Below are 14180 nucleotides of genomic sequence, written 5' to 3' on the forward strand. Positions count from 1 at the left end.
CGACTCAGTAACTCACCATCCTCGGACAATTCAACTGATGGCTTAGATGATCAATCTGCCACGTAAGAATTCGCAACAGGACAAAGTTTCGTTGTTAATGTAGTCTGATTGGATTTTAATTCTAGATTACAGTACAATGTTTTGCTTTTCTTTTTTTCTCTTACACATCAGCAGACAAGCTTTTCGTGGATATCATAACGGCCGAATCGACCCAGATAAATACATTTACAGCAATACGTGGTTAACACTGACATTTCCAACATGCACATAATACTTTCTGGTATCACGGTATCAGTCCGAATCACAAGTGAAACAACTAGGAAGAGCACATAGGTGGTACCGATACAGACACTTGACAAGACACAAAACTTCTTCTCGTCAGTGAGAACATCGACATCAAACAAAAACAGTCACACTAACACAGGTCGTGAATACCGATTATAACAGTCACACTAACACAGGTCGTGAATACTGATATAACAGTCACACTAACACAGGTCGTGAATACGATTATAACAGTCACACTAACACAGGTCGTGAATACCGATTATAACAGTCACACTAACACAGGTGGTGAATACCGATTATAACAGTCACACTAACACAGGTGGTGAATACCGATTATAACAGTCACACTTACACAGGTGGTGAATACCGATTATAACAGTCACACTAACACAGGTGTGAATACCGATTATAACAGTCACACTAACACAGGTGGTGAATACTGATATAACAGTCACACTAACACAGGTTGTGAAAACTGATAATAACAGTCACACTAACACAGGTTGTGAATACTGATATAACAGCACACTAACACAGGTTGTGAATACTGATATAACAGTCACACTAACACAGGTTGTGAATACTGATATAACAGTCACACTAACACAGGTTGTGAATACTGATATAACAGTCACACTAACACAGGTTGTGAATACTGATATAACAGTCACACTAACACAGGTTGTGAATACTGATATAACAGTCACACTAACACAGGTTGTGAATATATAAGTAACTACACGGTGATACCGTTATAACAGTCACACTAACACAGGTGGTGAATACCGATTATAACAGTCACACTAACACAGGTTGGAATACTGATTATAACAGTCACACTAACACAGGTTGTGAAAACTGATATAACAGTCACACTAACACAGGTTGTGGATACTGATATAACAGTCACACTAACACAGGTTGGAATACTGATATAATAGTCACACTAACACAGGTTGTGAATACTGATTATAACAGTCACACTAACACAGGTGTGAATACTGATTTATAACAGTCACACTAACACAGGTTGTGAATACTGATTATAACAGTCACACTAACACAGGTGTGAATACTGATTATAACAGTCACACTAACACAGGTTGTGAATACTGATTATAACAGTCACACTAACACGTATGAATACTGATTATAACAGTCAAGCTTATTCTTGCTTTTTTCTTTTTTTTCTTCAAAAAATAAAAAAACGCACACAAACAACGATAGTGAATAAATACTTAAGTACACAAATTTCTTTCCATCTTTTTTGTTTGTTTTTGTGCTAGTAGATAATACTGTTTTAAAACACTGCTTCAATAGCGGCGCCAGAACACCCTCCTCACGCACACCACGGATTCGAGACAACAGGGCAGATGCACGGCTCTCATAAACGGTACCTGCTGGGCCCTGGTGCCTTGAACCGGCTGGGTCGATCCGGTTCAGGGGTCGGGCTGCACTGTGTGCTGGTACCCGCCGTACCCAGGGCTCCTGGATTACTGGCGGGTCCTCTCGGACGGGCTCCGAGGAGCGGGTGATGGCGGGCTCAGTGGGCAGGCCCACCTCGTCGTTCAGCGTCTCGTCTAGTCCTGGTCGGTGTAGGCCCCGCCCTCTGTGTCCGTGTCCTCGTGAGTCGGAGGTGTGGCGGCTGTCCGTGCTGTACATGGAGTACTCACTGCCCGGAGCCGACAGGTACGACAGACGGTCATCATGCAGATCCATGTCATCATCTGGAGCACCGTCCGCCTGGGGAGACACGACAGGAGGACAGCACGGAGAGAGGGAGGAGAGGGAAGAGAGAGGGGGGAAGGAGAAAAGAGCAGAAGCAGCACCATTACAGTGAGGAGAGACAGAGAAATGTATTAATGCCACAAATACATTGTATATTAAAAAATGTCTGACATTTATTTTGAATACAACATTTTCATTAAAGTAAATGTTTGGTAAGTGTTGATGATATTAGTCTCGGCTGAGTTCCTACCTTTCCCTCTGAAACCCACACCAGCTGGTTCTGCTGCTGTTGAATGGTCTCCTTCAGGGCACCGTACCACCCGTCATTCATATTATTCATGTTAATGGTGGCTTGGAAGATAGAGAGAAAGAAGAGCAGAGACAAAGCACCCTCAAATGAAACAGAAACCAATAACACAATTCTCATAATCACTGAAAAACTGTTCTCAAACCTCTGAAAAACCATTAGATTAACACTCAGAGCGGTTTCCCGATAGGAATGAACGTTGAAACACCACGCAGAGAGAATGCCTTATCGTGCCGTTGGAGCATGTGTCATACTGATAGGATCAAAAAAAGGAAGGCTGTCTAGGATCAGCTTCTCCATTAAAATACCTAACATTCAATTATTCAAATATGACGCGGATAGTCTCGACTAGAGAGATATTTGTTTGGTATACTCAGTTATATTGAGACAAATTACAGACAGTAGCAAAAATAGAACTAACACATTAATTGATAACATGAAATGTATTTCAATATGATTGAAATAGGCCTATAGGTACCGTTTAATATTTAATGCAGTCATCTGATTTCATTGGAATCATCTTTATACGTCCTGTTTGTATCAATTGAAAGACATTGGCAACTTTGTATTGTAGTCAACTTTGTTCTAAGTATCCGTGGTCACAGAGGACGATATAAACATGTGATTCTTGTTTACGAAGATCTTCTGTGTAAAAGTGACGTGGGGGGCAAAAAAAGCACGCACTTAGCTGTTCTACGAGTGGTCTGTGGCAGGCGGTAGATTACGAGGTTTTCAAGTGCAACTTATAAGATGTTTTTGGAAACAGTCGGGCATTTAACGATGCTCTACGAAGGTACGATGAACTTACCTTAAGATGCTTTGGGAAACCGTCCCTGAACAGTAAGTATTGATATGTCTAACTATCATTGATTCAGATATGGATGATTAATTATATACTACATGAGGGGAAAGCTATTCTAGTATACTGCTTGTATCATCCCAAAGTGTGTCGTTTGTAGCCTTTTCCACTGTTGTAACTATGAGCTGTCATGAGTCCAACAACAGTCTATAGCGCTGCCTGGCAGTGTCAATCTGTTGACTTTAACAAATACCACAGGTGACACTTTCTCTGTTGTTCTCCTCTCTAGGCTTGTTCTAAAATACCAGGCAGTGCTTCATTTACAGACCCATGTGGAATAGGGAGTAACCAACGATGAGGAAAGGAGAGGCTGCGTGTGTCCTGTCTGTAAAAAAATTATTGAAACGCCTCCCATTTCATACGGGGCAGAGCCGTGCAGGGAATGGGTAATGACGGCTGGGGTCCTTGTGGGAGGTTAGTCGGGGCCCTGAGCAGCCCTGCCTGCGTGAGGAGGAGGGGACACAGAGAACAGCACCCGCTAAGACACTAACTGTACTGTGGCACCGGCTGATAGTCCGCACCAGGGCGCAACTCACGGGGGGACATGTCCCCCCCATCTCCTCTCTTTTTTTGTCGGTGGAGGAGGTACAGAGCAGGCTGTGTTACGCTGTAACGTTAACATTAGTGAGGGTGTATCTCCCTCGTGCAGTGGCACCGTGTATTAAACGTTTCTGAACCACTTCACAGAAWGAGAAAGCAGAGGCTGTTCCGGCCACCATGCCTATCCTCCCCCAGCAGCCTGAGCAGCCTGTGTTACTGGCTGAGACAGAGGCAGCGCCCACTGCTGTCAACAACACTGTAAATGGTGTAGCGGGTTTGAGCCATGGTTTAAGCCTTGGCCCTATCGCTGCTCCCCAGAGCGAACCCAGCCCAGGCCCCGGCCCCGAGGCTGACTGGCTTAGGATGCGCACCCCTGATCTAGCTCAGCCCCTGGCCCCGGCCCCAACGCTCGAACCCGAACCCCTACAATCCGGACCGCCCAGTTCAGAACCACAGGTACCCATCGTCTGGAAGTGGCCTGGCCCCGGCCGACCCCGCTGTCGGTCTGCTGTGGCCTGTCGCTGCCTGCCTGTGTACCGCCCGTCACACGCTTTCCTTTCACTCTTGCATGCCTGCCCGCTGTCCACTGTGTGCTTCTGAGAGAGAGAGAGAGAGAGACTGTGTGTATCTGAGCACTCGTAAACAACAGTGGGCTTCTTGGAGGAGAATATAGACTGATTGCTGCATTGGTGTGGTACCTATATAGAGAAGAGCAGCGAAGAACCTGAGGCTCTCACTGTTGCTTACCCTCTTTGCATGGCTACAACATGTTTCAGTTGGTTTCTCTTTTCTGTTTAAACGTAGCAATAGAACAGATAGTGGTGGTATATTGGTTGATGCAGACTGAATGGACCATTTAATTATATAGATTTATTTGGCGACATTCTCTTAAAGTCATCAATCAGTATTTTGGATATTTTATTGTTGTTTTATTCCCTGAATTTGAAATGTAGCCATTCCGCTCCAACTGTGGAGTATATGTTTTATGGATTTTAAACATCCCATGAAGTTAAAGTAAATAATGACTTTCTGAACTCAGAAAAGTTATGTTGTTCAATGACTACTTTTCAAATGCCATGGTTTTTAAAATGGTTTACATTGTACGATAAACATTTGCTTGTAAAGTTCCAGATATCTTATTGCGGTAATTTAATTTGGCGTGTAATGTTATCAAGATATATTTTTTGTTTTGTATCAACTTTGTTGGTTTTGTTTTTGGGTTGCAGTTTAAACTAAAGTGGTATGTTGTGTATATATATTGATATATATGGAGAGCTCCTGTGCCTATTGGCTGCTGTGATCTGACATTCAGACCTGCATTCTGTTTGACCTGACCTTTAACCCCTACCTCTGAGTGTCTCTATTTCAGGTCTCCCTGCTTCCTCTCTGCTTCCTTCTTCAGCCATTATTAATCTTCTGTTTTAATATTCTACGTTGTCTTCTCTTACTTTATTGTTATATTTATATACACATTTATTTATTGGATGTGTGCTACTGGTTGCTCTTGTCCCATTACTCACAATATGTTCCTTCCATTGTTTATTTCCTCAGATGTACAAGAAGGATCCCTACCTGGAGGAGCCAGTCAGAGTGAACCATGGTGGTGTAAAGCCGTCTCCGGCGATGGKGCCGCCCATGACCTACGAGTCCCAGCCTCCGTAYCAGGACCAACACCCGTACAGAGATTACGATCACCCGCCYAACCGCTACGACGGGGGTGGCTACCTGGAACCAAAGTATCGTAACTTCGACTCTCAACTGCACCACGAGAAAARCGTGCCTCACTACGATGACCAGTGGCCTCCYTACAACCAGCAGACCTCTGGCCCACCACCCCACCAGCARCAGCAMCCYCCTGGRCMTGGCTACGACCCCCGGCTGTCCTACGAAGACGGACCCGAGCRAGACTACAGCCCYCCTCAGCCGCGCTATGATGAGRCCCCGCTGGGCTACAACGGACGACCTCGCTATGGAAAGCCTGCAGGACCAGGACCCATCCGCTACGATGAGTCTCCTCCATCCGGCCCAGGGGGCTACGCTCCTCTACGTTACGACCAGGAGCCTCACCCGTATCCCCCTGCAACACGCTCTCCAGAGCCCCCTAAACAGTACTACCAGGGGGAGCCTGCCCAGCGGCCAGGACCTGRGCCTGCCTACAACCAGGCACCACCTCAGCACCGAGGCTACAAGCCCCCGCCCCAACAGTATGAACCCATCATGAACTTTGACGCCCCYGTGCCCGCACCCAAACCACAACCAGAGGCTCTCCGTCCCTCACCTGGGGACACKGTGATCACTACAGCCCCCAATCYCCTTCCCCCTCCCCCCAGAGTGGAGCYGGAGGACGACCCGGCCATAAGGGCCCAGTCGGTGCTGTCCAGGGTCAAGATGTTTGAGAACAAGCGCTCTGTGTCTGTGGACCGAGCCAAGGAGGCAGGGGACGCCTTCGGGCTCAGGGTAAGCATCTGGAAAACACCTCACTCTTGTGCACGTATGTAATGCTTAGTTCCTGACCTGTGCAGGAGCTCAAATATTCTACTGCTCGAGCTCCTGTTCCTCTTCTAGAATATTAGCTCAAATGTATTGTGGAGCTTCTGCACCTAAATACAAACAGTACTCAAAATGAGTACCGGAACCTAGCACTGGTAATGCTCACAGGATTACCTGACCCAGACCTCTTCTAATTATATTTGGTTGGTCCAAGTGATGTCCTTAAAGGTTTACTTGTCCAGGAATTTTATTTGCATTTCAATCTTGCTCCCACAGTCAGCAGATCTGCCCACCAAACCAGGTGCGTGCATTCCTAAAGCCAACTCACTCAGCAATCTGGACCAGGAGAAGTCGTTCAGGTAATGAGTCATAATGGAGTACTGCACTGAGCCCCCCCCAAACATACCTACATCACACCACAGAACAGATGCTGCTTTATCTTTGAGGGGCTGATGTGTTTGTTAGGGCTGTCAGGGGATCCACTCTGAAGTGGATAATAGGGCTTAGAAAAGTAAATTACTTTTGAAGATATGATATGAATATGATGGTGTACTGTATTGTATGGCTGCCATCTTGCTTCCGACAACCCAACTTAGCTATTATTTTGGCGTTTATCTACTTTTTTATCATTACATATGATCGTCAAATAGTTTTGAACATCAGACCGGCTGTTACTAAACTCGATTCTGGGTTCAACTTCGAGTTCGACTCATCTGCCCTGGGCTCTTTTTGTGTACCTCCAACCAAATCTTCGGGCTACCCAAGAAGAAACGACGGCGAAAACGAGGCAGGAGAGCGGGCGTCCTGGTGAGACAAAGGCAAAAGGAAAACCAGCCACAACTTCCCTCCATTCTTTTGGCCAATGTACAGTCACTTGATAATAAGATGGGTGACCTCTCGCAGATTTGGGATCAACAGGACACTCGTAATTGCAATATCCTCTGTTCACCGAGCGGACAGGACATCGGATTCAGGGAAATCCAGAGGGGGAGGGGTATGTCTCTTCATCAACAGCAAATTGTGTGCAGACTCTAGGAGAGTGAAATGGAGTTTCGTCCTATTGTTCACGTCTTGAAATACCTGATGGTAAAATGCTGACCTTTTTACCTCCTGAGATACTTTTCATCTGTTATTGTGACTGCTGTATATATTCCACATCAGGAGAACAACAACAAGCTGGCACTTGATGAACTGTACGAGGCTATAAACAAGCAGGAAACCATGCACCCGGATGCTGCTTTTCTTGTTGCCAGTGATTTTAATTCCGTGCCACTCCTGCTTCCTGTTTACAAACAAAAACTCAAACAGGAAGACCCATGATGAGCTCCATAGAAAAATGGTCTACCAGAGCAGAAGCTATTCTACAGGACTGCTTTGCTAGCGCTGACTGGAATATGTTCATCAGGAAATGCATCACTGACGTTGTCTCCACAGTGAAGGTTTGCTGCTTCCCCAAACAAAAGCCCTGTATTAACACAGAGGTGCGTGCTAAGCTAAAGGACAGCTACTGCTCACAGGGCTATAGCAGCCAACCACGAGGCAATGGCTGAGGACACGATAGCATACAAGAAGTCCCACTACGACCTCTGCAGAGCCATCGAACAAGCAAAAGGGCAAGATCTGAACAAGGTAGCATCCTATTATAGCGGCTCTGACGCATGTGACAAGGGCTGCAGTTAATTATGGAGTACAAAGGAAGCCGTGATCTGCCTAACGATGCCTCTCTACCAGACAATCTCAATGTTTTTTATGCGTGCTTTGACTAACACAGAGCTCAGCATGAGGGCCCCCGCTGAGGAGCCGGAGGACTGGGTGATCTCTCTCTGAGGCTGACATGAGTAACGGTTTTTAAGTGGGTCAACACTCGTAAGGCCGCAGGGCCAGACGGTATTCCAGGGTGTGTCCTCGGGGCATGTGCAGACCAGCTGGCAGGCTTCTTCAAGGACATATTCAACCTCTCCTTGTCCCAGTCGGTAATCCCCATGTTTCAAGCTGACTACCATCATTCCTGTTCCTAAAAACTCTTAAGGCATCCTGCCACATTGGCTGCCGTCCTGTAGCACTCACATCTGTAATAATTAAGTGCTTTGAAAGGTTGGTTATGGCACACATGAACGCCATCATCCCAGACACCCTAGACCCACTCCAATTTGCATACCACCCCAACAGATCCATAGATGATGCAATATCAATTGCACTCCACACTGCCCTCTCCCACCATAGTGCCCTCCAAGTTCATCATCAAGCTCGGTACCCTGGGACTGAATACCTTCCTCTGTAACTGGATCCTGGACTTCCTGATGGTCGACCCCAGGGGGTAAGAGTAGGCAACAACACCTCCGCCACGCTGACCCTCAACAAGGGGGCTCCTCACGGACCCACTCTGTGTGTGCTTAGCCCCCTCCTGTACTTCCAGTTCACCCACGACTGTGACCACGCACGACTCTAACTCCAAGTTTTCTGACGACACAGCGGTGGTAGGCCTGATCACCAATGGCGAAGACAGGAAGTAGGTCAGAGACTTCCAAGACAACAACCTGTCCCTCAACGTCAGCAAGACTAACGAGCTGATCTTGGACTACAGGAAACAGGGGAGGGTGCACACCCTCATCCACATCGACAGGGCCTCAGTGGAGAGCGTCAAGAGCTTCAAGTTACTGTGTCCACATCACTGAGGACTTAACATGGTCCTCTCATACGAGCACAATTGTGAAGAAGGCACAGCAGTGCCTCTTCTTCCTCAGGAGGCTGAAACGATTTGACATGCCCCCTCGGATCCTTAGGAACTTTTACAGCTGGACCTTCAAGAGCATTCTGACTGGTTGTATCACCGTCTGGTATGGCAACTGCATCGTCCTCGACCCGAAAGCCCTACATAGGGAGGTGCGTACAGCCCAGCGCGTCACTGGGGGTGAGCTCCCAGCCATCCAGGACGTACATTCCAGGGTGTGTCTGAGAACTGTTCTCCATACTCCCGTCCCGCAGGTGGTACAGTTGCATCAACGCTCAGACCAACAGAATCCTAAACCATGGGTTCTCAAAGGTTTTGGGGCCGGGGACCACCATTTGTGTTATCAAATTCAGAACACAACTAGAGTTAAATAAAAAATCACATACATAGAGATTTACCATGGCCGGAMGAACCAAGTCTTGGGCCGTGGGAATGAACATTTTAAAGGCTTGCTACTTGGCATTGGAGAGAAAAAAAGGTCAGTTGTCAAGCTAATTTCCAGCAATTCTACACATTTTGTCATGGAGTAGAGAAATGTTTTGTTGTTGCAGCTATAAAGCTAATATCCTGCAATTCAACCTATTTTGCCATGAAGCAGAGAGAGAACCTTGCCGTTTTAAAGCTTAAAGTAACTGTCGTGTTTCCAAATTTCTATACAATATGACCTATAATTAATAATAACAATATGAGTGAAATAGTTTWMCTTCCAAAAATGATAATTATGTTTAAAGGCTGTTTTTCTATGTTGGAATGGTGTGGGCATACCCCAGGGGAGAACGACTGCCCCCTCTCATTGAAGCCATGGAGGTTCAAGGCTGACAGCGGTATTGCAGGCATTGTTAACTGAAAACAGGATCCCCATTACAGTGAATTGAAAATCTGCAAACTTTGTATAAATAAAATATTGAAGACAATCATGGTACAAATAATAGCTTCTAATACACCAAATGTATGTCCTTGAATCCATTATTTAACTAGGCAAATCAGTTAAGAACAAATTCTTATTTAAAGACTCGCTACTTGGCATTGTAAGGAAACACGTTGAAGTTTGTCGAAATGCGAAATTAATGTAGGAGTATATAAGACATCAGGGATTCAAACTGTAGAACCCAGTTCCTACATTTGAATATAAAAAGGATTTTATCAAACAAAACTATGCAACATTTTATCTCTGAGACCCTCAGGATGACAAATTAGAGCAAGATTACTGAATGTAAGTACATTATTTACCTTCAGAGGTGAATGTATCAAACCAGTTGCCATGATAAAAGTTTTTGGTTTGTGCACTCTTCTCAAACAATAGCATGGTATTTTTTCACTGTAATAGCTACTGTAAATTGGACAGTGCAGTTAGATTAACAATAATTTAAGCTTTTTGCCCATATAAGACATGTCTATGTCCTGGAAAGTTTGCTGTTACTTACAACGTCATTCTAGTCACATTAGCGCAGGTTAGCAACAATCGTCCCGGTATAGGGACACAGATCCGTAGAGGTTAACAGAATATTAACTTTGAAGTTAGATTTTCACTGGCCAGTTACTTTAAATTACAGTGCATTGGAGAGCAAGATAATTATTGATTAGATGTATTACTATGCTGCTGTTAATATATTATTGATTGTCATTAGTATGTACTGTATCTATTTATCCTTCTACTGATCACTGTCACTCCTGTTTACATGTATATTACCATAAGTATGTATGTATTCCTGCTACCAGTCACTTTTCAGACCTGTTTACATGACACTTGCACACTCACATTAACACTGACATACGCACACACCCACCACTGATGCTGCTGCCATACTGCTTACTATTATTATTATTTATCCTGCAACCAGTCCTAATCCCTGCCTGCATGTACATATCTACCTTAAATACTCCAGTATCCCTGCACATTGTGCATGTACCCTGTATATAGCTTCCTCATATTTCTTGTGTTTTTTTTGTTTGTATTTTCTTATTAGTTCTACATTTTTATATGAATACTGCAATGTTGGGTAGGGCTTGCAAGTTAAGCATTTAACTGCCGTAAAACAATGCCTACCACTGGTGCTGCTGTTTGTTGGTCTTGGAGCGCCCCTCGGTGGAAACTAAGAGAAACTACCTTCCAACTTTGACTGATGTGCAGAGTTTGAGGTTTTTACTATTTTAGTAATATGCTATATGCGTATTGCAGAGGCTGTCCTGTACACATGTTTATAATTGAAGCACTGATGTTTTCATTGTAGTTCTGTTTGATTTGTTACATGCTAAATTGTAGTGATTTAGAGATCGAAACAAACGCCCCACAATATATTTTAGAGGAATTTCTTTTTATATGGTTTATCTGGTATTTAATTAACCTCCCCACATTGCCTCATCCCTTCTTTATCTCTCTCCTCAGAGTCCCTGAGCCTCAGAAGCCCCGGGAGGTGTCCGATGATGACATAGTGCGCTCTAACCACTATGACCCAGATGAAGACGAGGAGTACTACAGGAAACAGCTGTCCTACTTTGACCGGCGCAGCTTGGACGCAGGCAAGGCACCTCCTCAGACAACACCTGTCATCGCAACCAAACYTGCATCTCAACCACAAGCACATCCCGGATACAACTACCCAAGGTAACTCACTCCCACGCGTCACTCTCTGGGATATGTGGTAGGAAATCAAATCACTGTAGTGAGAGACGGAATATGTGAGTGGAGTGGAGCGAGGAGTGGAGCCCGCTCCAATTTCGCTCCAGTAGCGCTCACTTCATGAGCTCAGGGCATGCCCGGCCCAGCATGCATTTTTTTGTYGTCTACTTGTGTGCTGCTGTAGCCCCTTGCTTTAGCTACTGTCATATAGTATGCTAAATATTTTTATAAAGAAACTGATAAAACACACAGGTGAAAAATCAAGGTGACTTAAAAAGATGAGGAGGACCAAGAGCAAGAGGGAGTGCAGTGAAGTAGTATCCACAACTAAATAATCATTGGGGAATCTGAAAAGACAGGTATCCCGAAAGCATGATGGTGTACTTACTACGTGCACATGCTAACAGAAAGGAACGAGTTGGGTAGCTAGCTAAGTGTATCATTGTAGCGAAGTATTTATAAACTCAAAATCAGATCTCTAAAACGTTAAGTTAATTTTCATTCTATTATCTATACAATGGGCCATCATTGATTTTGGCCCAATCGGTCTGGAATATGACCTCTTCCAAGGATCTTTCCATTTTGATAGGGTTATTTTACCTAAAAATCCTTTAGGCCTACCAACAGGAAAAAGAAAGAAAAAACTATGCATCCCTGCCCAGCCTGGCAAGAGTGTTTAGGGGGGTGTTTAGCATCACCAGTGGCTCTGAGAGGGTACTCTCCACTATTGGTCTGCTCTCCAGGCTCTCCAGGCACCATCACATGAAGCCACAGACTCATGTTTCTAAAAATGTATTCAAAGGCACTGTAGATGTAGCCTAGTAAGGCATTTTTCTGTTTAATTTGTATCTAATTTTAAGTAAGTCACAGCCTATATGTGCAATTTATAGACTATAATTATTTAATAGAACAAAATGTCTTTTGTGTGCTGAGCGCTTAATGTCTCTGACAGCCCAGTGTGTCGCACTTGCAAATGCTTCAAAATGTATTGCTTTGTAGGCTACAACCTTGAAATAATATAGCCTAAATAATTTATTTTTGGCTACCTGTCTGACTCCTGACCTATTTAGTGTTTATATGCTGTTTAATACGACATGTAGCCTATTTGAAAGGATGAGCGCTTCTTACAGTCACCTTTTCCTGTTGTTTGTTAAAATGCTTTTCATTCAAACCATATGGTTTGGTTTTAATACTTCAAAACCAAATGGTAGGTCCAGGTAGTCACCAAAATAGATGGGTGTTGGTTAAATTGTGATTTTAATGAATGGAGAGAATTTGGAGCATCAGTTTTTTTATTTTTTTGAGCGAGGAGCGTTTTTTAGCGGAGCGGTTGGAAAGCACCGCTCAACTCCGCTCACATACTCTGGTGGGAGACACAATATAGCTTACTCTCCCCCTGCAGCACACTCACCAGACAGAAACCTCAAGGGGGTCTAAAGCTTTTTATCTTGGCTACACACACACACACACACACACACACACACACAACACAACACACACACACACACACACACACACACACACACACACACACACACACACACACCACACACACACTACTCCTGGGGTCTAAAGCTAGGCTACGGTATATCTCTCAGCAACACACACACCACCACCAGAATATTGATTCACCCTGCCTTGGAAATGGTCCTCTTATAGTTGAAAGGACAGAGTTGTGGTTGGCCCATACTGACAAATGAAAAACTAAGTTTAAGGCAAGCTGTGTTTTTTTTGTTATCCTCCTGGGCGGCAGTAGAAGGGTTACTTTGATGTACCACACTGTGTGTATTCTACGCTTCAGTCAAAGACCATGCCAAAGATACAAGATTAAGTGTGGGAAAGGAAAAAATACCATCACAGTATTCTTTTATTCGTTCTTTCAACTATCAACAATAGGTTTCACTGTTCATACAAGGTGTTTTACCACTGTAAAACTTGCCTCGAGATATTCAGGCTACTTTGGATGTCAAAGCTGCACTGTATGCGTCGGTATTGCTATTTTGCTTCAGTATTGCTGTTGCTCCATTCTCCTATGTGTTGTTTTGACAAACTTACTTTTAGTAGGTCCATGTCTACATGGTTTTGCCCCATTCTGTAATTAGCTAATTACAAAACCACTCACTTGTAACTGCTTCAAAATTATCAATTGCACTGTAAGGTTTTATGGGCACTAGTAGTGGAAAGCATATTTTAAAGTGTGTTTTGGAGAAGCACTGTGTAAATGAATACAGTCAATTAACTAGATGGAGCCACTGGTGTTTTATTAAAACTAACAGACTAACTGGACTGCAGTAATTGAACCTTTCTCTTGAGGATACATGGCACATCACTGATGTATATCTGTTTAGGTTAGATTTTTGAAGTAGTAAGTATATGTGACAAACTGTGAAACATTATAACCCTGGCCCTGAATTCTTCTTTACCTTAAACCCAAATGTTTATGCCATCGTTGTGACATTGGTTGAATGTGCTGCTTGTGTTTTTTTACAGGGCAGAGTCAGTGGAGAAGGTCAGTCCTGTGGAGAGGAGATATGAACCCGTTCCCAGGTTACCCCCGCTGCCCCACCTGCCATAACTACCCAAACCCACCTCACGTGAGGGTAAGCACTATAGTGTA

The 14180-nt window shown here is 44.3% G+C and overlaps 2 protein-coding genes and 1 long non-coding RNA gene across 10 annotated transcripts in view; 2 read left to right on the forward strand and 1 right to left on the reverse strand.

The window, feature by feature from the left end:
* The window catches only part of LOC111974518 (tight junction protein ZO-1), a 162475-nt gene that overhangs the window by 148041 nt on the left and 254 nt on the right, over nucleotides 1-14180 (forward strand). For all 8 annotated transcript variants that reach the window (XM_070447291.1, XM_070447290.1, XM_070447292.1 and 5 more), the window contains 5 exons: nucleotides 3870-4178; nucleotides 5274-6179; nucleotides 6489-6571; nucleotides 11330-11548; nucleotides 14054-14163. In XM_070447291.1, coding sequence (XP_070303392.1) covers nucleotides 3870-4178; nucleotides 5274-6179; nucleotides 6489-6571; nucleotides 11330-11548; nucleotides 14054-14138 — 1602 coding nt within the window. In that variant the 3' untranslated portion in view covers nucleotides 14139-14163. The remainder of the gene's footprint in view (nucleotides 1-3869; nucleotides 4179-5273; nucleotides 6180-6488; nucleotides 6572-11329; nucleotides 11549-14053; nucleotides 14164-14180) is intronic.
* Nucleotides 380-593, forward strand: LOC139028839 (uncharacterized). Its single transcript, XR_011481077.1, has 2 exons — nucleotides 380-461; nucleotides 534-593. It is a non-coding gene; the product is annotated as an uncharacterized lncRNA (long non-coding RNA).
* LOC139028838 (tight junction protein ZO-1-like) lies at nucleotides 1047-2370 on the reverse strand. Its single transcript, XM_070447298.1, has 2 exons — nucleotides 2267-2370; nucleotides 1047-2031 (listed from the first exon to the last, which is right to left on the reverse strand). Exons 1-2 carry the CDS (start codon nucleotides 2354-2356, stop codon nucleotides 1414-1416), a joined length of 708 nt encoding a protein of 235 aa, XP_070303399.1. The 5' UTR covers nucleotides 2357-2370; the 3' UTR covers nucleotides 1047-1413.

The sequence above is a fragment of the Salvelinus sp. IW2-2015 genome, linkage group LG15 (genome assembly GCF_002910315.2).
Source record: "Salvelinus sp. IW2-2015 linkage group LG15, ASM291031v2, whole genome shotgun sequence".
Lineage (NCBI taxonomy): Eukaryota > Metazoa > Chordata > Actinopteri > Salmoniformes > Salmonidae > Salvelinus > Salvelinus sp. IW2-2015.